Source organism: Adiantum capillus-veneris, chromosome 19 (genome assembly GCF_014529385.1).
Source record: "Adiantum capillus-veneris isolate H3 chromosome 19, ASM1452938v2, whole genome shotgun sequence".
Lineage (NCBI taxonomy): Eukaryota > Viridiplantae > Streptophyta > Polypodiopsida > Polypodiales > Pteridaceae > Adiantum > Adiantum capillus-veneris.
The window spans coordinates 125,974,009-125,997,883 of record NC_140949.1 but is presented as its reverse complement, the minus strand read 5'-3'; the positions used below and the strand labels follow the sequence as shown (position 1 = coordinate 125,997,883).

Genomic DNA, 23,875 nt, shown 5'->3' with positions numbered 1-23,875 from the left:
AACCAGTCATCATCTGTTGAAACTGCATCTTTAGGTAATTCCCATTGTCGGTCATCTATTTCCGGAGTGTTGATGGGAATCGGTATCTGTTGATTCTCGAGAGCAGCTTTCCGTTTGAGTACCCAAAGCCGAGCTTCCTCTTGGGCTTCATCAATAACCTGCTGTCGTTTAATCCTCCTTTGCGTGGTTGCATACATTCTTTCTAGCAATTCATTGGTTAGCGGCAAATTGTATTTCTTTAAACGACATCCACTAATCCAATTAGCCATTGGTTCACCATCTAGGGTGGACAATTTTACTGCTCCACTTGGAGATACATCTTCAATGATAAACGGTCTGTTTCCCTTTTTCTTAAACTTGGGAATGTGTTGCTTAAGGGAATAGACTAAAACTAAGTCCCCTTTCTTGAAGATTTTTGTGATTAAGTGGGAATCGAAAAATTGTTTTTGTTTTCGCTTTTGTGCATAGATGTAAGCTACAGCAGTTAGCCTTTGCTCATCTAGCTTTTCCAAATCTTCAAGTCTTTCTGACAATTCATGTCCAGTCCACTCAAGATTCCTTGCTACCCTTAATGTCGGCAATAGAAATTCTATTGGCAGTATGGCATCAAGACCATAAACAAAGTTAAAGGGTGTAGCATTTAAAGCTGTTTTGAATGAAACTCGATAAGCCCATAGAGTAGCATAGAGATTCATTCCCTAGTTTGTCCTTCCTAAACTAACCACTTTAGTTAGCACCGAGCTAAGAATTTTGTTCGTATGCTCAGCTTGTCCATTTGCTTGTGGGTGATAGGGAGCTGATTTGTTATGGGATGACCATAAACTCATTAAGCAAATACTCGATTACTGCATTGAGGAAATGAGTTCCCCGATCACTGACAATTTCTATTGGCAGTCCATATCTCGTGAATACATACTCATATAAGAATGCGGAATGGTTCTGGCATCATTCTTTTGAGTTACTTTAGCCTCGGCCCACTTGATCAAATAGTCCATAGCTACAATGATATACTAAGCCTGGGTTCTATAAGCAAGTGGCTGTATCGGCCCAACAAAATCTATACCCCATTTTGCAAAATCTCTAGCCCCCATCATTGATCTTAAGGGTATGCTATCTACACGTGTTGGCATTTTTGCTCGTTGACAAGCATCACACCTTCGAACATATTCTTTGGCATCTGCAAAAAGTGTTCGCCACCGTATGCCTGCCATTAAGATTGCTCTTGCGGTGGTCTCATTAGATAAGTGAACTCCAGCTAATCCAGCATGTGCTTGTTCTATAATCGGAATATACTCGTTTTCTTTTGCACAAAGACGCAAATTTTGATCCTTACCTCTCCGATACAATTGGTTTCCAATAAGAGCATAGTCTCTTGCTTCAGTTTCAATTTCTCTTTGAAGGCGTTTACTCATATCCTCAGGAAATGTTCAGCTTGATAAGTAAGTAATCAAATAGTTACTCCACTTAGGAAGAGGTGACATTTGAAATAATGTTACATAAGGTATGCATGTTTGTTTTTGACATTGAGGACAATCCTTTACAAAAGATTGAACATCACTCCTCATAGTCGGCCGAAATACTCCAAGTCTCAAGATTTGTTGCATAGTTTGGTCTTCCGCAAAGTGAAGTCCTACTATGGTAACATGTGCTTGACTTAGGTACTGTTTTTTTTTCTTCAAGATTAATGCGTAAGAGCAATATTCCATATCGATTTCCTTTGTATAGCCTACCAGCTAGTAATTGATACATAGCCGATTGTTCGATAAATCCGATCGCAATAGGAAGTGGTATTTGTGAATCCACTTGAGCTATTGTCATCAATGACACCATGTTTTTCGACCATCGAGGTATCATTTCCACGGAGAACAAATAGGCATCTGGTAGATCATCGTCTACCCTTTTAGGTGATTCTCCTGAAACAATCCTTGACAAATGATCTGCTCGTTGATGTATAGTGCCCTTTTTTACAACCACAGTGAAATCAAATTCCAGAAGGATGATGAACCATCTCACTATTCTTCGTGTGTTGCATGGCTTGTTGACCAAGTACAACAAAGCTTGGTAGTCTACAAAGAACACAAACTTGTTGGCTAATAGGTAATGTTTATACTTTTTAATGGCATAGATCATTCCTAATCCTTTCCTTTCGGTGGTGGTGTAATTATTTTCCGCCATGTTCAATTGTCGACTAGCATAAGAAATAGGAAAGTCAATTTTCTCGTCTCCTGGTTGAGCTAGTATACAATCGATAGAAAAATTGGAAGCATCTACATGTATGTGGAATATCTTATTCCAATCTGGTGATTTCAATATAGGAGCTTGTTCATGAAGGATTCTTCACATGCCCCGGTCCACTCAAACTGTGTAATCAAGCTATACATGGGTTTTGAATTATAGCGTACATGTAAATGAACCAGCTGTAATATCCACAATGCCCCATGAAGGCTTGTAACCCCTTGACTGTTGTTGGGTCTAAGCAAATCAACAATAATATGAATTTTTTCAATATCAGTAGCTATGCCATTTTTAGACACTATATGTCTAAGAATTTTTTCTTGTCTACCCATGAATGTGTACTTTTCAAGATTTAAGCAAATCCTATAAAGTCTACATTTTTCGAATACCTTTTTGAGGTGTTTAAAATGATGAGCCCGGATTGATGAATGTACGCATAGATCATCCATATATACTTCTAAGAATTTCCTAAGATATTCTTTAAAAGCATGGCTCACCAACCTTTGAAATGTGGCTGGAGCATTAGTTAACCCAAACAGCATAACCCAATAGGCAAAAATATCCCATTCTGTTGCAAAAGCAGTTTTATGCTGATCTTTTGGGTCTGCCAAAAGTTGATTGTATCCCGAAAAGCCATCTAAGAAGCTGTAAGCTTCTTTTCCTGCAACTCGTTCTAAAGCATGCTGAGTGATTAGAAGAGGAAAGTTGTCTCTAATGGTAGCTGCATTCACTTTTTTGAGATTGACACACACTCGTAATTTTCCATTCTTCTTGGGTACTATCACAATTGGAGACACCCAATCTGTGTGTTCAATTTCGTAAATAAATTCGGCTTCCTTTAGTTTTTCAATCTCTTCTTTTATCTTCCTGGAAAATGTTTCATTATACGTGTATGGCCTTTGTCTACTTGGTTTCACATCATCTCTCATGGGTATGGTATGTTGACAGATTTTTGGATCAACACCAAGGGTGTAACAATCACTAATGCTTATTCATTTGTGACTCCTTTGGAGTGCATGTAATTTATAGGCACTGCATTATGTCCTAGGTACGGAGGTTGTTGACCCAACACAAGTTGAGGTCTTTCCATACCCATTGGTGATCTTTGAGCTTGGGCCATATTAGGCTGATATCTGTACATGGGTTGTCCTTGTGGCCTCATAGGCACGTACTGAACATTTCCATTATACCTTGGTCGAAAGTAGCACTCGTGGGTCTCATGGTTGGTCCATTTACCCTCAATTGCACACCATTTTTGTGGACTAATTGGTTGTCCTTGTTGAGGTATCCCTTGTCCTGGTTCCCTGATAGGTGCTTTTTGCATGTTGTTCATTATGTCGTTCATCCTTTTGAGCATATCTTCTATGGCTGAAAGTGGTGCTGCAGCAGCCGTTCCAACTTGTGTTGGTTTAGTGGATGCTGTTTTTTTGCTTTGCTTATCCTTAGGGACATCTTCTTCGTTAAAAATATCACAATTGTCTCCTAAGTCAATTCTGACAACACTCTTCTAGTGTTGTATGCTTTTTACTATAGAGTATAGCATGAAGTTCTTTGTTTAGCAGTCCCTCTAGAAACAAAGATACGAATTGTTCTTCTGCAGGTATCTCTAGCCCTAGGCATCTGGCAATGTATTGTTTCATTCGAGTTGCACAATCCCTAACAGACTCACCATGTTTCTACTTAAAGCTGTAGATTTGAGCTACCATATTATGTTCGATCCCCGTTTTGGAACAAGCAGTTACAAATCCTTGAGCTAATGTGTTCAAGTCCATGATTGACCTTGGTGGAATGTTTTGGAACCGTGTCAATGCTTTTCCTTCTAATGTCATTTCAAACCCCTCGAATTGAGTATGGAAATCGAATATACGTTCTGCTCTTAGCACCTGCTTAAAGCTTGCTAAGTGGTCGTATGGATCCCCTAATCCACTGTATTTTCTAACCCATTTCTGAAAATCAGCTGGTCTGACGCGTTTTTTTGGTTCAACTCCCAGTCTCCTGGTAGTTGGTCCTATTCCGAGTCCTTCAAACCAGTTTGTTGGAAATAGTGACTCATGTAGTCTTGGACTAGACTTAGTGTCACCCGGTTTTCTATGTGATGAGGTGGTTTCTGGTTTCTTAACATTACTCTCAGATGATCTCTCATGGTGTTTATCTCTTGGAATTGTTTCTGGTCCTTGTCCCAATATCCAATCTCTTATGGAATACCCTTGGTATTTGGTTTGTTCTACCTCCTCAGGAGTCATCATAACAAAGTTGTTGTTTTAACAATCTCTAAATAGGTAGGTTGGTAGGTCTATTGATCCCTTATCTTTGATCTTGAAGATATAGATGATCTTCATAGCCGTTAGTTGTCCTGATTTGGCATGAGAAGTCCACAGAAGATCTTTTACGTTTCTATCCTCCCAACAATAGACTCTGATCCTAGGATTATCCTTACTAAGCCGTTTCAAAGGCTTCAATCTACTTTGACCGTATCCCTCGAATAAAGTTGGTGGTCCTTCTTTTGCTGACATATCTGGGATTATGGTGTTTACTTCTAACCCCTATTTTTCTATCACGTCAGGGTTTCCGACTTGTACATACTGAGTTCCGTTTCTGACCATGTACATTTTTCCTTCTTTGTTTGCCCTAATCTCTTCTTCGAACTCAATACCATGGTCATCAATGCGAATATCATACTCCTCGTTAGGGTCCATGTAAACCTGAGCTCCATGGCGGTTAGTCTTATAAAAAGAGAGTATATGCTTATAACGCATTGTCGTTTCGGTTTCCGAGTGAGTCGAGTAAGAAGACATTTCAGATGTTGAATCTGAAAAAGTGTCTGAGACTTCTTCAAGAATTGTGTGCAAGGAATTACTTGATTCACGCTATCTTCGGTGGATACTCTACTAGAGGTTTCTCCGAATATGTCTTGATTTCCTAGTACACGACCAGATGTAAGGTTCATAAAGACTGGTAAAGCCTTGGATAGAGTACTTACCTTTGGATTGACTTGTCGTCAACCACTGTTGAATTGCCGATTCCTCGTCTTCAACCTGATTCCTGTAAAAATTTGATCAAGTTAGCTATTCTTCTATAAAGACAGTAGAGTTTTTGCTAATTGTTGTGATTGGTCTATGTGTATCACTTCAAATCAAGCTATGGGAGTCAGCAATTGACTTTCAGATTCGACTTTAGCAAAAAATCAAAGAATTAATCTGCAACCTGAAAATTGAGTGAACATGTACCAATTTGGATCCAATTGAACCCAAAATTGCCCGGTGGCTTTGTATTATGCTGGTCTAACACTTTACAAGTTCAAAAGTCAAAATTGATGTCCCTGGGTAGCAATAGTAAATAATCGTGATTATTTACTTTTGGTAGTTTTTTGCACTTTTTGGCAAGTATACAACCTGTTAAAGTCCCTAGACAAGTTTCAACAAGTTTGGACAAAATCTGATCAAGTTTATCAATTGTTTTGTGTCCGCAGATCCTGATTTCAAGAATCTGGTTTAAGTCTCACTTTTGTGATTCAAATTTCACCAAAATTGATTTGTGGGGTCTACTTGATATGTTTGACCTTGTGGTATTCTCAAATTTGCAAAATTCTCAAGTTTTGAAGCAGATGTAAATAATCGCGATTATTTACTCCATCTAAATTTTTGTAAATTTTTGTCCCAACTTTGACACACATCTGCTCAAGTTAAGGTCCGTAGCCAAGTTTCATCAAGTTTGGACAATTTTTGGTCAAATGGTCATCAATTTTCAATCCAGTGATCCAAATCTTACCAAATTTGGTTTGTTGGCTTATTACAACATGGTAAAACTAGTGGTATGCTGACTTTCAAAAAAGTTGAAAAATCGGACAGATGTAAATAATCCCGATTATTTACAACTGGTAACTTTTTGCATCTTTTTGGTCAATTGAGCATGGACACATGTTTATCACATCAATATAAGCCTATGAATCAAATTTCAACAAGTTTGGATAAATTTTTCTCAAATTTATACTCAAGATTCAGAAAGTTAGTACAAACTTTAGTTTTTATCCTGTTTTTTGCCAGTTTGGTGATCCAAATCTTTTGTGCCTCTACAAAAGTGATTGAACCTTCGTCAAATTTGAGCTAAAACTTAATAATCACGATTATTAACTTCAGGCTTGAAATCAACCAATTTTTGTAATTTTCAATAGACAGTCTTTTTATGAGCTATTTTAAGCCTATGAATCAAGTCAAAACTTACTTTGGTCTAAAATGTCAAGAGAAAGTAAATAATCTGAGATTTGGCCAACTCTTGAAATTTTTACCCAAAGTGTCTTTAAGCTTACCCATTGGTTCGAACAACTTTTAAGCTCACTCTCCAGTCGGATTGACTGGTTTTGAGTCTTTTCATGCTATTTCTAGTCATAGACCTGAAACTCTGCAACTTCCAATAATGATTCTTTCAGAGAGAGCAATGTTCTGAAATCCACCTCGGATCCTACTTACCCTACTCCTAGATTCTCATGCAATGGCTTGTGGAAAGTGTCCACAAACACTCGTTTTCTTGTCTTTTATGGTTTTTTGAGCATTGATCTTTAAGACTTGTCTCGTCTATCAATCATCCTCAAAATCCTAATCTATTTCTACAATCCTACAACCCTAAAGGCACTCAGCAAGTACGATTACTTCCAAGCTACCTCTACACAGCAAAAGACGACAATCTTAGGCTATGCGGTTTCTAAAAAAAAGTTTTGAACTCTACGCGATCATAGAGGAAGTTAAAAGATAAATTCGCAAGACGCTCGTGTTTTTTCCTAGTTTAGGTCTCGTTGATCCCCAACAGCGGGCCAAATGTGGGACGCATGTCTAACCTCATCATCCTATCTTATTGCAGTATTAGCGAGAACCACGATTAAATTGTCAATCCATGGGATGAAGCTGACTCGACTAGTGCATAGAGGCTACAAGCGGTTGTCAATCTCTCAAAAAACAATTAATAAATAGCATCTAACTCAAGCTAGACTCAAGTGTCTAAAATCACCAAAAGCGAATAGCTCATCGGCAAACAAATCACATCCGTGCTATGCACAAGTTATGGTGGCTCTGTAAACATTTTTGCAAGGAGAAGCTCGCCATTGCCTCCCCATTTGGTGTTGCCCCCCTCCTTTCCTAGCCTTGGAAATCTGCTACACCACACTTGCATACAAAAATTGGCTTAAATTAATACTGGCTTCTGAATCCTACATCTTAGCCAGTAACATAGAAAAGCATTTCTCTACTAGATATGTCGGATTGTTCTTCATACTAATTGTCTCTATCACAAATCTAAATACTAAGGCACATTCTGGAGCCACTATTGGAATACCCTAGCCACCATCCTTGCATTTCTTTCTAGCATGGTCATCTTCTTTGAGAAATTTGTTGACTTCATCAACAATGGTAGGCATCAGTTTTTGTGTAATTCGAAGCCAAAGAACATGATCAATTTTTTACGCTCCTCTTGGTAGATATACTTAGCAATCCTGCTGTGTGCTACTACACCAATTGATTCTAGTACAGACACCTTCAAAGTCTCACTTTGGGTAGCCATGGAGTCAAGTGCATCTTGCATGTATTGGGAGGTCTTCTTCCTGCCCATACATGACTCAAACAAAGAGGTTTGGGAAGAAGAGGACTTACTTATGGTAGTCAAAGAACCATAGACGGAGTAGCGAAGTGTGTCGGTCAAGGTTACAGTTGAAGGCGTTGTTGCTTGCAGAGGCAAAGCTATGGGTTGTGAGCTTGAAGCGTTCTCTATGGAAGTATGCGAGTAAAGTGTGGATGGTTGAACCCTTCATATAGTTATATGTATACTTACACTCACATGCATCCATGTAAACAAAACAGTAGATTACTTAGCCTTGAATATGTTTTACAGGTGTCAACGAACCCTATCAATTGTTATCCATCTCCTGCTTAAAACCTTTTTTAAGTTATATCTACCATGCATGAAGAGTTAAATTCAATCAGTATCCATTCTTAGAAAAAACTGTTTTGAGGCTGTCACAATGAGATCAGGAGGCCAATACCCCTCCTTATCACGTGTAAAGTGTGTTTCTTATTAAAATTCATTTTAGGCTTAGGTCATCACCCCTTCTGATCCAAGTGGAATATTTATAATAGGTTGTAAAATTAAATATTTATCCCGTTTTTTAAAGGAAATTATACATATTAATTAGATTAAGTTCTGATCAAAAGGCCATCACCCCTTTTGATCCAAGTGTTTTACCCATTTTTATCCCATGAAACCTTTTTGTCAAATCACTTGAGGCTTTAAGATGTTCTTGTTTCCAATGAAATCTAAGGTCAAAAAATGGTTTAATCACTTCTTCATCAAAAAATGGTTTAGTCATTATGTATGCAACACAACTGACTGGTTTTAAGAAATATAGTTCAGGAGTTACAAATGCTAAATCTCTCCTAGTCATTATCATCAGTACAAGCTAGGTAGTAAAAGGTATTATCAACAACGAGCCATTAGGCAAGTTATGAACCAACAGTCATCAAAGTAAGTGCCATCGGTATACTAGGTTTGAGATGCAACACCTCATTTATAACCTAAAAGGGCTAAAGTGAACAATTTAACATGTCTAACATCAGAATCATTACCAAGTATGAAAGCCTAACAACCCCAAATCATCCAAGTATTGTCAACCAACAAGTGGCCACCAATTGGTACTCTGAGCCAGTAAGTGGCATTATTTCCAAGCAAGCCCTTAAAACGTATTCAAGGCTAGCGAATCTATTATCCGAGCATTTATTTAAATGATCCAGAAAAAAGACCAACTGGAAACATTTCTTTAATGCAATCTACGTAACTAAAGTTCAAAAAGTCTCGAAAGATTAAGTGTTTCCTAGTCAACTCATCATAGCCATCCAAGTTGCAAAAGAATCATCAGTACAAAAGCTAAGAATGAAAAGACATACCATCATGATATGAAGTGGCTTAATTTTATAGGCAACAGATACGGCCAAGTTAAAATTTCCCAACCCATAAAGTGCACTAAACCTTTTTATTTGTAGGAACCCAAAGCTATCATCATACAATAAAATCATTCTTGGCAATCGACCCATCAAGTCTTTCAAAGTTGCTAAACTAGCACCAGGTAAGTTAAGGAATATCAAATATATGCACCAAAGGTTACCCCGGTTTGAGATAAAAGCACGCCCTAAGAAAGCACAGTATTTGAAAAAAGTTTGAAGGCTCCATATTATCTATGCAATTCAAGCCAGCAAATAGTCAACATCTTTGAGAGAATATATAAAGAACTTGAAATTATCTATTAATCAAAACCAATGAGAAGGAGCTCCCATTGCTCAATCATTCTCATGGTATAAAACATAGTGAAGAAGTTGAGAAAAGCTTAGTTTAAGAAAACTTTCCAAAATCTATAGTTTAGGCCACGCAAAACCTATAGTTTAGGCCATGAAAAATGCCTATATGTAAGGTAGTTTTAAGTCAATAAAACTATATGTGAAACAGCCAACAGGCACAGCTAAGTGAGGGTATAGATTCCCAATGTGATATTATCAATCTTATACCAAATCCTCAACCATGCCAGAGATTATTAGAGTAGAAAGTATAGTATCTAAAACCTATCTAGGTATAAGCCACGCAAAAAAAAATCGATGGCCGCATAATTCTTTCTAGCCAACAAGTAAAGCTCCCCAAAGAATACGACCACATAGTTCAGAAATTATCATGCTAGTACCTGCAATAGCTAAATACACAGATTCTCATTGACTTGTTTATCCAAATCCTTTCAGTATAGAAAACTTCCTAACGGCCTACATGCAAGGCATATCATATCAGAAACAGCCCAAAGCAACCCCATCTATTCAACATCTTTGTTTTAATGAGAGAATATACCCTTTAAAACCCATAAAGCAAAAATGTGCATCATTTTAATAGAAAAATACCATGTGGAAGTTTGAAAGCTCATTTATTTAGCCAAGTAATCTGAGCCAGCCAACTGTCAATATTACCTAAAAACCTCTAAAATTTTCTGCTAATCCAAACCAATGAGCAGGAGGTCACATTGCTCAACCAATCTCATGGTATTACAAACTATAAAAATGCTAAAGAGCCTGGTTAAGCACCTCATTTCATCAAAAAATAATGACAAACCACAAAAACGATAATGCATGTTTAAATATCAATGATGTTAATTAACTGACATAGTTCAAATACCTTTCAAACTTTCAGTTACGGTAGAGAAAACCATAAATAAGATGCATCCATTTTTTAATATCAACGATTCAGCACCAACTTGAGAGGTGGTGCTTAGCTCAATCAACTCCATAGAGTAGGACTTTAGTGCATGAAGCAACACCTCACCCATAAAAACTTGTGGTGCAGCAATATACTCAACAGTAAAACAAACACTCAAGCTATCTTTCCAGGACACACCCAAACACAAGGCAAGTCTAAGTGAGGGGCAAGAGAAACCCTCATGTTTAAATAAAGGTTGGTCCAGTCAATTTCGAATAGAGACATCCACACATCCAACCTATAGAATCGGCACAAGATCCAAGTGTACAGGCATCGCTTGTCCCTTACTAATCTTGTATGAGTCTATGCCAATGGGGCGAGGGCGGGGGGAGAGAGAGAGAGAGAGAGAGAGAGAGAACGGAAAGAGATATAGCTCTGCTAAGCTTTAGGCACGGACAAAGCGCTTAGAGTCTTCAAGACTACGCTCAAGAGGAGAACCCAAATTAAATGGCGTGCACTCAAATACACAAGGGTCATCAACCTTTGTGATAATTATAAGGGAAGTGTTCACACTACCGTAGAAGGTCATTTTTACCATTATGACTAGGGGTGAGTTCGATCGGTCTTTCATTTGTCTAAAGAGATACACCAAATATGGGGTAGTACAAGTGGGGGTTCAATTCACTAGGTGAGTGGAGGGTTTGATGGGGCAAAAGATAGGTTACACAAGAATGTATAGGGGTGAGATCAACCCAAACCAAATCGACACCCACACTCTGCCAAGATTTTCTAGGCCAAAAGATAGGTTATACAAGAATGTATAGGGGTGAGACCAACCCAAAGCAACCTGACACCGATACTCTTCTTAAGCCGAGCTATTGTAGGAAAGGTTTTAGCCTTAAAGAAGAGCTACACTTGTTTAGACAGAATTCGAAGGGTTTTCTTTAAAAATCTGAATAGAGCTAAGCATTTTTTCCTCCTATTACAAAGGATGTTCTATCGAAATTTCACCAATTTATCACCATAATTTATAGCATACGAAAGTTCGATGGCACTAACTTTTCTATGTGGAAAGCAAATTCAAGATGTGTTAATCCAAAAATTCAAATTAGAGTCACTCTTTGAGCACCCAAAAGGAGATGGCTATATGGTTGCACAATGGAATTGTTGGATGCCAAAGGTACATCCACTATTCGCCTACAACTCACAGATTCCGTGTACTTTACTATCGTGGGTGATTCTACTGCTACAACTTTATGGGACAAATTGTGTTAAACGTACGAAATCAAAAGCATAAGTAACAAAGCCTACTCATGAAAAAACTCTTCAAGCTTCTCATGAAAGAAGGTTACACAGTTTCTAAGCATTTGAATGCATTCAATGTACTTTTCAATCAATTAAAGTCATAGGAGTTGGATTTTGACAACAAAGTTCATCTTCTTCTTGTGCTTTTTATCCTCTTGATGGGGCAATTTTTGCACAACCATAAGCAAGCCTACACTTGAGAGCAAATTGGTCTATGATGTCCAATAAAAGATTCCCAAAAAGTCTACATAATCTACAAAGCAAGGTGATGTGTATATTGTCAGTGACGAAGGACAAAAGAAGTCGCACTCATAATTGTACCAAAAATACGGATTGCAAAATTCTCGTAACAAATCTAACAATTCGTTGCGCATTGTTAACTGCTATCATTGCCACAAAAAAAGGCATTTAAAGAAAGACTATCGTGCATGATGTATTTGAGGTCCAAACTACCTCTAATATTCTAAATATTATAGCAGAATATGGTCCAAATGCTCACGTTGCACAAAGCTTTAATCAAAATTGGGTCAGATTTTAGAGCCAAATTTCATGTCACACTTCATATCTCTATATATGATGCACATACTTGTGGTAAAGTGAAGCTCGATGATGTCTATGAGCTTAAAATACATGGCACTAAAAATATCAAGCTAGTTCTGCATAATGGCATGAAATTATAGTCAAGAATGCCAAACATATCCTCAAGTTAGCAAAGACTAATATATGCTAGTCAACTTAATGACTTGAGTTACATGAGTTCATGGGCGATCAAAGAAAAAATCTTGTTATTCTTAAAGGTCAAAAACATGGAACACATTATTCTATGTTAGTCTTGTGCATAAAAGAGGATTGTATATCAATAATCAAACCATCGTTTACTAAGTTGTGACATAGCCGGCTAAACCATATGAATTAAAAGGGAATGCATGTTTTGATTACTTGTTTTTCAGATTTTTCTATGTGTGAGCATTGTATCTATGGCAACCACATTAAAAACACCTCATGTGTTTGCAACCACTAGAATTTATTCATAGTGATAATTGCAATCCTGAAGGAGAGTATGACAATGGCTGCCAGCCCTTGAACTTCTTCATGTGTGTGTGTGTGTGTGTGTGTGTGTGTGTGTGTGTGTGTGTGTGAGAGAGAGAGAGAGAGAGAGAGAGAGAGAGAGAGAGTGTGTGTGTGTTTACGCTCAAGGCAATTCAACGCTACTGCTTCCCCGTCACAGTCGGGTTGAGGGGCAGCTGATCGTGGCCATTCGTTCACTAGCGATTCAACAGCAGGATATCAGCTCCAACCATTGGATGCACGACAATTCGGCAGCTGGAATGCCAATGCATGCAGGCAATGACTTGTCTCCAGGTCAGCACACGGAATCATGTAAGCTTCTGATAGACCAGCAGCCAGAAAATCGAGTCTCACCACGTCTACAGCAGAATCTTTGGCAATGATTGCTATCAACCTCTGACGTATCCAATGTGTGGCCCCCCTCCCCCAGACTGTGGCGGTCGGGAATGGTCGTGTAGTGACCATTCCCGTAAAGCGTGCTCCCACCATTTCCAGGCCATCACAGTGACCATTCATGTAAAGCGTGCTCCCTCCGCCAATCGCAATGTGGTCGCCGATTTTACATGAACGGTCATTGCAAGACCATTCCCTACCCTTTCAAGGCCTCCAAGATCTACACACACTACTCCAAGGCTTTGCAAGCTACTGATCTTTTGGCTGGAAATCTCTATACTCTTTGAAAATCTCTCTGGAAGTAGATTGTTGAGCTGATTTATTTCAATGATTTTTTCGTAATTGAGAGCCAAATATAAAGCATCATTCGAACACGGGTCCAGCTCTTTATTCAACTCTAATAGGGAAGCCTAACCCTTCTCCATTCAATAAACATTAGTAGCCTTCTCTCCAGTGATTCCCCGACATCACCTCCGGGTGACATGAAAAGGCTTTTACTCTACCAACGGGGAAATTCCCTTCCTGGCCCCGCTGGACTTGCCGGCTTGCCGGTTCTAGTTAAAAAAATAAAAGCAAAGAGGGAAAATAGCCTTCTGTCTGCCATGCTACATAGGACAGAGAGGCAACATCACAAGCACAAAAGTTGGCACTTCTTTTTAAGTACCTTGGGAATGTGGCAAAGTATTTCACAAATAGAGTGACAAGACGAGCTAACAAAAATGCCTACAGTGGAACGAACTCTTGAAAGATGTTGAAAAAACAACGCATATGGCACAACATTCCCTTATGTTTCTTAGAGGACAGGCTTCTGAAGCTGCTACAAACTGCCAAAAATGTATACACGTCCTAGCTTGCAACGACCATTTCGACTCCTCTCTGCCTCATGAAAATTGCCAGATAAAATCCAAACATCAGTCAGAAACTTTGACACGCACAACTTAAACAAAAATGAAGTAAAAATTTTGAACCTGAGCTCTTTCAAGGCTTGACCTTGCGAATTCTGCTATTTTTGCACTGGCAGCTCTGCCTCGCTCTAAGCAATTAAGATAGTCATCAGCTGCAAAACCACATCAACCCAGCACCCCATGATTCAGGTCATTACTTCTGATCAAGTGCTGTATGCAGATATGTGCATTACATAACGGCCATATGCGCATTCAGTAAAAATGTGCAGGTAGCATACTACATACAGCCCTGACTGTATATCAGCGAAAGTGTAAAAACCTTCAAATCAAACAGAATTTCATGACTAAACCTACATCAAGCGAAATTTAAAGTCTCATACCAGACAAAGCACCTTTCGTCACCGAACTGACTATGCCATGCTCTATAGGCTCATTGTCAATCGCCAAGGAAGCAGCACTTGTGGCAGCTAGGGGCCGGCCAGGAAATACAAGACACGCATGACCGCGAAAATCCTGTACAGGATAGCTGATCGACTCAAGGAACATCCACTAAGACAGCTACCAACAATAATAATACCATCAAGAATTGCACTACTTTTTCTTCCTTCTTCATAGGATCTAAAAAGACCATGCCCTCCTTATCAACTGCGCAAGTCACTGCTGCTGCAAAAATCGAAGGGCAAACATGTCAGCATGCCTACAGAATTGAAATGACCCAAAAAATGAAAAAAACAAGCAGAAAAAGCTAGTTACCAATCAAACCGCTCAAAGGAACTCCTGCATCAACAAGAGCAGCACAAGCAGCATTCATAGCACAAGCCAAAGCCTTTCAAAAGGTTAAGTGAAACGATACACAATCAGCAATACAAAGTCAAATGTAAAACAGACACATAGATTCACATGTAGGCTACTAGCAGCTCAGTTATCACTTTCTAATAATCAGCATAAGATAAAGGGTGGAGAGCTAATGGAGCCTTGGTTTAGCACCCCTCATGCAGCTGTCTTTGGTCAGAATATGTAGCCAAGAACTCAAACAAAAAACACCACCTAATTAAGCGCACCTATCCTCCATGTACTTCTAATCTCCAAAAAGAAACAGGATACACCTCCATCATCATTTACCACCTGTTTTCAACATAACAACAAGGCTGGTCAATGCCAGAAATACTAGTTGTTTGCTTAAAATTCACCATTTAAATTCAGAGCATCATAAACAAGAAATGAGATAAAAACTTGGTTTGCAAACTGCGAACCACAAGGAAGATGCTTGATTCATCACAAAATTGACATGTTTTAAGCGATCCAAATTCCAAACCTTCCCTGTGTCTCAACAATAGCATCCGTGCTAATTTGAAGAGGTCTGTTTAAAACAATGTGGTTAAGAAACAAGTTCTGGACAATCCAAATAGCTCGTTCCACAAACTCTCCTTTGATCCCCGGTTCGTATGTAGGTGTCATCAATGATCATACATACAAGAGAAATGTGACTTCATTGTCTCTCTTTGGGCTTGTAAGAAAGAGAAAACTTTGCTGTCAAGTACTAATGATACACGAACTATCCATGATTTTTATTACTTCTTTGTTTGAAGTGTTTTCTATAATGGATACATTTTAATAGATAAGAGCTTAAAAATGAACAGGATCCTCTTTGGAGAGAAATCAATGATGAGTTTGAGCAGAGTTATCCAACTCAACAAAATTATGGAGTTATCCAACCACATGTTCTATGGGTCACGGGTGGGAGGGAAACCATCGGACTATGGCATGGATTGAGACCATCAAGGAGAGGTTGTCCACTTGAAAAGAGAAGCATTATAGACTGCTATATACCATCATTGACCCGGCCAAGGTCCGAGAGATGGCGTTATTGAGCAGCCAAGAAAGCACCTCTTGAAAGTACCTAAAGTATTATGCAACCCAGCACTATGCTGCAGAGAGCATAGACCTCTCTGAATGGCAAGACACAAATCCCCTCAAGTAAGTAAAGGCTCTCCTACAGATAGTTATATGAATCCAGGATAAGCCCATATTCACCTTTAAAGGAAAGTGCAAGGTAATAGACTCATGATAGTCATCCACAAGACAATATAACCATCAGAACTATCATGCATACTGCTGACTAAATACTACAGCATCCTCAGTAACATCTTCAGTGCCCAATAGTGAGTGTAGAACTAGGTACCAGTATATGCTTTGCAATGTGCCAACATGAAACAAGAACAAAATAGTTACATCCTCGGATAGCCTTGGGCTTCATACATGAGAAAGAAAATTACATACAGTTCTGATCTACAAAAGAGAGTTTCCAAAAACATTTGAAATAGTTAACAGCATATAATAATTCACGCTTTGTTGTGTCTAATTTCTCATGGATACATTAACTCATCCCACCTTATTAGTACTATGAACGAAAACAAATGAAAACAAAAAAACTCATAGTTGAAATAATCTGTTCATGAAAACAGAAAAACTAACCTGAATTATAACAGATATGGCAGTGTTTGGGTGCATTGCAGTCAGGATTATGTGCTCCAAAGTCCTTTTTACAATAAACTCAGCTTCTCTCTCATTAGAGCCTGTTATAACACCCAACAATTACTAAGCTCGAATGCAATTAACCTAACTGATAATAGAGATGGCTGTGTTTAAGTGGTGTCTTGCAGTCAAGATTATGTGCTCAAAAGTCCTTTTCATGATAAACTCAGCTTCCTACTGAGCCTGTTTTAAGGCACATTCCCGCTCTGTTTGAGCTTAGAATGAAGTTATGCAAAAAGAAAAAAGCAAAAGGCCATATATTTCAAGCTTCTAACAAGTTCCCACATCCAATCTACTATATGGAGAGAACCCTTCCTGTCTTGAAACAGAATTTAGAGATCTGAAAATACTTACAGTTTCACTTTTACAGTTGATAGTTTGAGAAGGAATTCATAGAGAAGTCCTACAAATCTGCTCTGATCCTAATGTTGAGACTACGAGCTCTGGTGCCCTTCTATCGAGAGACAGAGACTACAGGAAACAAGCTCATACACGCTAGACTCTTTGGTGCTTCTTTGTGAATCTTGAATTTGCTGATTATGCTCGGAGATATTGAATATCAAGCTGCAACCCTAATTTCAAAATGAAAATGCCTCTGGCTCTAAGTATTTAATTTCATGGCCCATCATGTTTCTAATGACTGCAATTGATCCATTACAGGCCAAGCATTGGCCTTGAGTAGTTATCCCTCAAGGATATTTAGGCTATAACCATGTATGAACAGTAAACCTGTGGATCAAAGAACTTGATAAAATTGACACCAAAATTTGTGCTGCAACTTCATTAGTGCAATATGATGCTGTCTGGCTTTTGAAGCAGTTATCAATTACCCATAATCTAGTTATCATATACTTTGGAAGCTAACACGGTGTATGCAATTTCTCTTCGTGGAGACGAAAGCCCCCTCTGATAGGGAATGAGCTCTTTATTCTCCATGCTCCACGGTGTATGCAATTTCTCTTCGTGGAGACGAAAGCCCCCTCTGATAGGGAATGAGCCTGAAAATTCATCTCAATCTACCTATCCAGATATACATGCAGACATAAAACTCAAAACAGACACCCATTGAAATTTGAGCTAAACTGAAAAATGGAAATACAATAAGACTTCCAAGAAAAGTGGATAGCATCACATTATTCATCAAGTTAACATTAAATTACCTGCAATGCCTGTCTTTGGCTTCCATATAACCTCTACAATAGCACACTCAGGATTTTCTTTCCGCCCAGAGATAGCTTTGGGGCCATAAACAGCCGCAAGGATAATGGTATTTTCTACAAAATTAAATGTAATGAGGAGTTGCTACAAAACGTATAACAAATGAAAGCTTCAGTAGTTTTACATCTCAATAATCAATTTGTAGCTTCTTGTCGTTTACACAAAACTTCTGAATAAACCATGAAAGTGCGCTCACTCTCTGCTCTGCAGAGACACTTCGCCTCCCCCCCCTCTCGTAGCCCTCACTTTCCCCCTCGCTCGCTGCCCTCTACCCCATCTGTTAGCACCCACTTGCCCTCCTCTGCCCACACGCGAGCAGCAACGTTGCTTCTCCCACACCAGTAGTAGCAGGCCCTCCCCACACGCCGCCCCCCCCCCCCCCCCCCCCCCCCAAAAAAAAAAAACAAAAAAAAAAACTTGCACTATCTCTCCCACTCATTCTTGCATGCTGCTCCTTCACCCTGTGTTCTCGTGTATGTGTATTGCTGTCTTTCAAAGGCATGGAAAGAGCTAGAGGGATTTGACCATCTTTTCTTCTTCCCCTCAAGGCAAGAGAGAAGAAAGAGTGTGTGTATGGGAGGACAATGCCCTGCACGCAACCTCCATATAAAAGAGCGATCTCAGAATTCATATGAGAGCGACCTACCTTCCAACACAGACCCACATAACCCACCCCCCACCCTCCCAACACAAGAGCAAGTTTGAACGCATACACAAACACACACAAAACAAAGAAACAAACAATTAAAAAAATGACTAATAAAATCAAGAAGGAACCACACAAACCACCCCCCTCCAAGAGCAAGTCTGACCACATCCACAAACAAGCACAAACACACACAAAACAAAGAAACAAACAATAAAAAAACGACTAATAAAATCAAGAAGGAAAAGACACCTCCAAACCAAAAAACAAACCAGAAAGGAAAAAGAGGAACACAAGCTGGAGGAGCCGAGCAACTAAAGGCAAGAAACCTGCGAAAAAGCATAGAACAAGGCTGCACCGTCGATGTTGAAAGCCCAGGAAGACTGTGGCTTCATTCAAGGGGGCAAGAGGAAGTACAAAGACTGGATGGAACTCCCTAGACTGGGCAACCGCAATAGGAGTGACCTCTAGCTCTGTCTCTCACAAATTGTAACAAACTTGGACACTCCAATTCGAGAATCTACCGCGACACCACAAGAAATCACTTCAAACAGTTCACATTTCACAATTAATTCGACACTGGCCCAGCGGAGTTCCGTGCCTAGAGATGTTGGCCCCAAAGACTAGCGCCCCTTTCGGTATTTCTTTTTGTATTAATCTACAACTCAAAGTACAATGCGAGTGGGAGGCTCTCACTCTCAGACTCTGCGTCCATATGCTTTAAGAGGTGGGAGGCCTGCCCACATATTTAAAGAGTTTACAAGGGATGCCAAAACCAGAGCCCCAAAAGCTGAAAATTAAAAGCCTTAAAAAATTAAAGCATCTTCAATTTCCCTCTCACAAGCCCTCATTAGGGAATTAAAGCAAGGCCTACAAGCTTCCAACTCCTTGCGTAGCCTTGCATAGACAAGAAGAAACCCAGAACTCTTCCGTAAACAGCGTAAGGAAAAGCTGCCATACAACTGCCCGCAAAACATGCCGCAAAATGCCGGGGGGGCTGTCGTACAGCCATGCCACGTCAGCATTTTACGTAAAATGCAGCCGCAGCCAGATTTTTCTCATGCAAGGCTGTCCATGCCAAAGGGTGTATGTACTGGATAGCCACGTCACTGAGTTGTGACATACCCCCCTCTTGAAAGCATTGTAATCGCCCTCGATTACGCCTGCAAAACAGACAAGAGCCATAAACTGTCTTAGACTGTTAGTACCTACGCACTAGGAACGGACATCTAGGACATGTACCAATCAACAGCCACATCACACGACATCACTTGACATCACATGACAAATCACATTCAACATTCATTCGGATCTCAGACCATGATTTATCGGCAATGCAGTTAGCAATCGCATCTAGATCCACTCAAGACCTCATAGATGCCCGATTGACTAATCCCTATTGCAACCATGTCTATCGAGATCATTCAGACCAAACTGTTGCAGTCATTTCGTCTATCAGTTCCTGCACTTAAACAAGTCAAGAACAAATCAGTTTCATATTATCCGGAATTCCATTTCATAAAGTCATACAGCAAATTACTGTCAGCTCTCAGCATCCCTGAAGCTCAAACAGACATCAGTGACTCTATTATTCAAAAATCGAGGCATCTGTTGACAAACGAGCGGAGTAACTCCCCTCTTGTGCAAACCCACTACACCAGATCTCCGGCCAAGCTGAATTCGGGGTTCCATTTGGAGTAGACTATGCTAAACCAAAAGCTTCAAGGTAAAGTTTCACAATATGAGGAGTATCTACTAGGTCCTCCTCCTCCATCCACTTCGCATCCAATGCAGGATAGTTCTTGAATTTAACTAAGAGCCGCCTTCTCACTTTACCCTTATTCTTTCTGTCCTTATATGCCAATATCTATTCAGGAACAAGGATCTCCTCGTTTTCTTCCACTTCGGGTTGCTCATCATGTCACGAGGACGTGGCAACTGCTAACCTTAGTTGTTGGTTTCTTTCCAATGATTTTTGTTTTATTTTTGAGACCCTCTTTTTGAAGTTGCAAATGGTCGGACATTGTATGGCCAATGTGAACGGTAGTTTCACGCGCAGACGAGAAGTTGGTCGGCACTGGAATTCGTATAGTAAGAGGATGTCTAGGCTCAGTCCAAGGTCATGTAGGTCCCCCCATCGCACTTAGCAAGTTGGTGGATACTAGGAAGTAAACTCAATAAAGGCATAAAGTCAAGGTGAGATCACCAACAGAAAGTATCCGACAATTGGGCCACATTGTACTTTTGGATACGGTCCCAATGAGGATAGATGGTCACATGACCAGTGGGAGTCCAACGAAGGCATCCATTCCCTAGAATTTAGGAAACTCCTATTTTGGGCCAGGAAATGTGTTCGCATCATAACCTCTGGAATGACAAGGGGAACATTTTAGAACTCTGCCGCGAAGTCAACTGGGCAATCAGTCGGGAGATTTTTAGGCGGCAACCCCGAAACGGGGAATTGCTTGTAATTGTACCAAGTGGCACATTTCAATGTACTTTCTTTATGCAATGAAAGGTAGCGTTGAATATTAAGCTGGGAGGCCTCGTTTTTCATACTGTCATAGGTTAAGAGCTATGGAGTGCTTTCTTTCCACTCTATGTACAGTGTGGTGCTAGGAGTGATGCCTTGCACACTACACACTGCTCTCCCTCTCCCCTACGTGCAGTTATGTGATGCCCCACAAGAGGGCTCTTCATTTGACTAATGTACAGTTGTGTAGGTTCATGCGCGTTTGCCGAGGCAAAAGCCTCTTGCACAGGTACTGGATTAGCTAGTTGCTAATCCCCCGCAGGTACAGGTGAATTTGGAGAGGTTTCATGTGAGAAATCTCGTCCAATTCAAAGGGCAAGTATACCTACACGTGCGGGCGCTCGAGGACTTGCTACGGATGCGACCGGCTCGTGAAACGGAGCCCAAAACAGGGAATTACAGCCTGCTGTGTATTTTTGCAGGTTTAAGGTTTCGGCCCTAAATGGTCCCTAATACCCCCAGGAGGTCCGGGGACGCAAGGGGACCACTGTAGAGGTGATCTGGCGCATTTTCGGGGCAGAAAACAGAGAATTCAGCGTGCTGCAGATTCTCGCCAGGTTTTACAAAGTGTCCGTATGCGTCGGGAAAGTCATCTATTGTGTGGGGATACTGTCAGTGAAGCGTCCTAGTACAGTTATGCTGTGGAGATCGGGCCAGAACAAGTGAATTTCAGCCCGGATTATGCGGAACAGCTCGTAGGAAATCACAGGTTTTATTCCCTCTATTAAAGTATAAAGAAATACCGAAAGGGGCACCAATTTTGGGGCCTACAGGTTGTCGGTGTCTGCTCAGAGCATTCTAGCTTCCGAGTTGTGTGTGTGCATAAGTGTTAATTCCCGTCGCAGGTTCCCTTTGCAAAGTGCTATGTGTGTGTGTGTGTCTAAAGTAAAGAATTTCGGGTGAAAGCCAAAGCCTACCGCCCCACGGGCCGGTTTCACATCAAGCTCCCCATCTTCGGACACATCACCTTTAAAAGGTTTCAAGGGACTCACATGAAATGCATTGTGAATCCTCCAAGTGTCTGGCAGTTTCATTCGGAAGGAGACATCATTTATCTTTTCGGAGATCTGGAAAGGTCCATAGTATCGTATACAAAGCTTTGGAAAAAGCCTCTCCTTTCCCTTTTTCTTTCTCAGGCGTGCCTTCTCAAAACGTAAGAGCACCCAATCATTCTCCTTCAATTTCAAATCGCGACGATGGCGATCTGCTGCCTTTTTCTATCTTTCTTAAGATATCTCCAAAGCCTCACGGAGCTTGGCAAAAGCCGTGTCCAAATCGCGGAACACTCATCGGCTTCAAAAATCTTATCTTTCGTGCTTAGGAAGGGTGGAACCTTCGCAGCACCTTCAATAATCTCAAATGGCGCCTTCCCCGTCGAAGAGTGTATCGCGTTATTATAGGCAAATTCCACCAAAGGTAGATACTTTTCCCATTGAGTCTTCTGATCCGAGATGTAAGACTTCAATAAATCTAAAACCACTGAATTGGCAATCTCAGATTGCCCGTCAATCTACGGGTGGAAAGATGACGAGAACTGCAACCGCGTGCCAATGTTCTCCCAAATTGCCTTCCAAAACAAACTCGTGAATCTGGGGTCCCTGTCGGAGACAATCGTCTCAGGCATGCCATGTAATCTGAAGATCTGGGCCACAAACAGTCTCGCTAAGTGATCTGGCTTGACTGTTTTCTTCACTGGAATGAAATGAACCTGCTTGCTAAATCTGTCGATAACAGTCCAGATACCATCGTGACCACTCTGTGTTCTCGAGAGATCAAAAATGAAATCCAATGCAATACTTTCCCAGAGGTGGCTGGATATAGGCAAAGGCTGTAACAATCCCTGTTCTTTATGCCTCTCAAACTTACCTTCTGGCATACCAAGCAACTGCGCACAAACTCGTCCACATCCTTCTTGAGTCTCGGCCAAAAAAAGTATTTCTCTACCCCTTTCAAGGTGGTAGCAATGCCACGGTGACCCGTAAAAGGCAGACAGTGGCATTCGGTCATAACCTTTTCTCTCAACGGCTGTGTAACGCACAACATGGTTTTCCTCATCAAGTAGCCATCCCGAATGGAATATCCCGCTACTGTATCCCCATCTCGTATCCGTGTGAAAATGTCTGCAAAATCTGTATCTGTGGCATACTGATCGACCATATCCTCGAAGCTTCTATGATGTATTGCAATAGCCAGAACCAACGGCTTCCGAGACAAAGCATCTGCCACCAAATTCTTATGTCCCTCGTTCTTTGAACGAGATCTTCTTAAATAAAGAGGCGGGTTGAAAAGAGTTCCAGAATCTCTCGCAATAAGCATCCACTGTATCCTTCTTGGTCATCCGAAGATGGTTCCAAGCAGCTTGTATGTCGCGTTCATACTCTTAAGTCAGCCAAGAAGAAATAAAAAGCCTTTCGAATTTCAGCCATTTAATTGGCACCGTCTTGTTTAATAGAAGCGTGGACCACCAAGTTCGAGCATTTCCCTTAAAATAAGAGGCAGCTCACCGAATCTTGGAGTGCTCGGAGTAACGCCCTCCTGAGAAAGCTATGTCAAACTGCTGTATAAAAGACAAAGCCTTCGAAGCATCTATATAACCAGAAAATGTGTCAAATTTAATTGACTGTCCACCTTCCTTAAACTCTCGGACTTTCTTGCTTTTATCTTCCAGAAAGTCATACTGGTTGGCTTTATAAAAATTCTTCTTCTTTGCATAAGAGATGTTGCCATCAGAGTCCGAACTATCTGAAGACGTGTCCTCTGTAGAACTGTCAACCACGGGGCGAGATTTAGGCTTCTTTGCCTTTTTCTTACCCTTTCCGAAGCTGT

The 23,875-nt window shown here is 40.3% G+C and overlaps 1 protein-coding gene across 2 annotated transcripts in view; it reads right to left on the bottom strand.

Annotated features, from left to right (window-relative positions):
• Nucleotides 1–13,845: 13,845 nt before the first annotated feature.
• LOC147434816 (Ribosomal protein S5 domain 2-like superfamily protein) overlaps nt 13,846–23,875 on the bottom strand; it is a 55,605-nt gene continuing 45,575 nt past the window's right edge. The window contains exons 2-9 of one of the 2 annotated variants that reach the window (XM_086491231.1): nt 17,813–17,926; nt 16,593–16,693; nt 15,222–15,242; nt 14,871–14,943; nt 14,713–14,780; nt 14,498–14,630; nt 14,181–14,269; nt 13,846–14,088 (exon numbers count right to left, since the gene is read on the bottom strand). In XM_086491231.1, the coding sequence (XP_086347357.1) occupies nt 14,059–14,088; nt 14,181–14,269; nt 14,498–14,630; nt 14,713–14,780; nt 14,871–14,943; nt 15,222–15,242; nt 16,593–16,693; nt 17,813–17,926 (629 nt within the window). In that variant the 3' untranslated portion in view covers nt 13,846–14,058. Of the gene's footprint in view, nt 14,089–14,180; nt 14,270–14,497; nt 14,631–14,712; nt 14,781–14,870; nt 14,944–15,178; nt 15,243–16,592; nt 16,694–17,812; nt 17,927–23,875 lie in introns of both variants that reach the window. The other variant, XM_086491232.1, reaches the window with a different exon arrangement.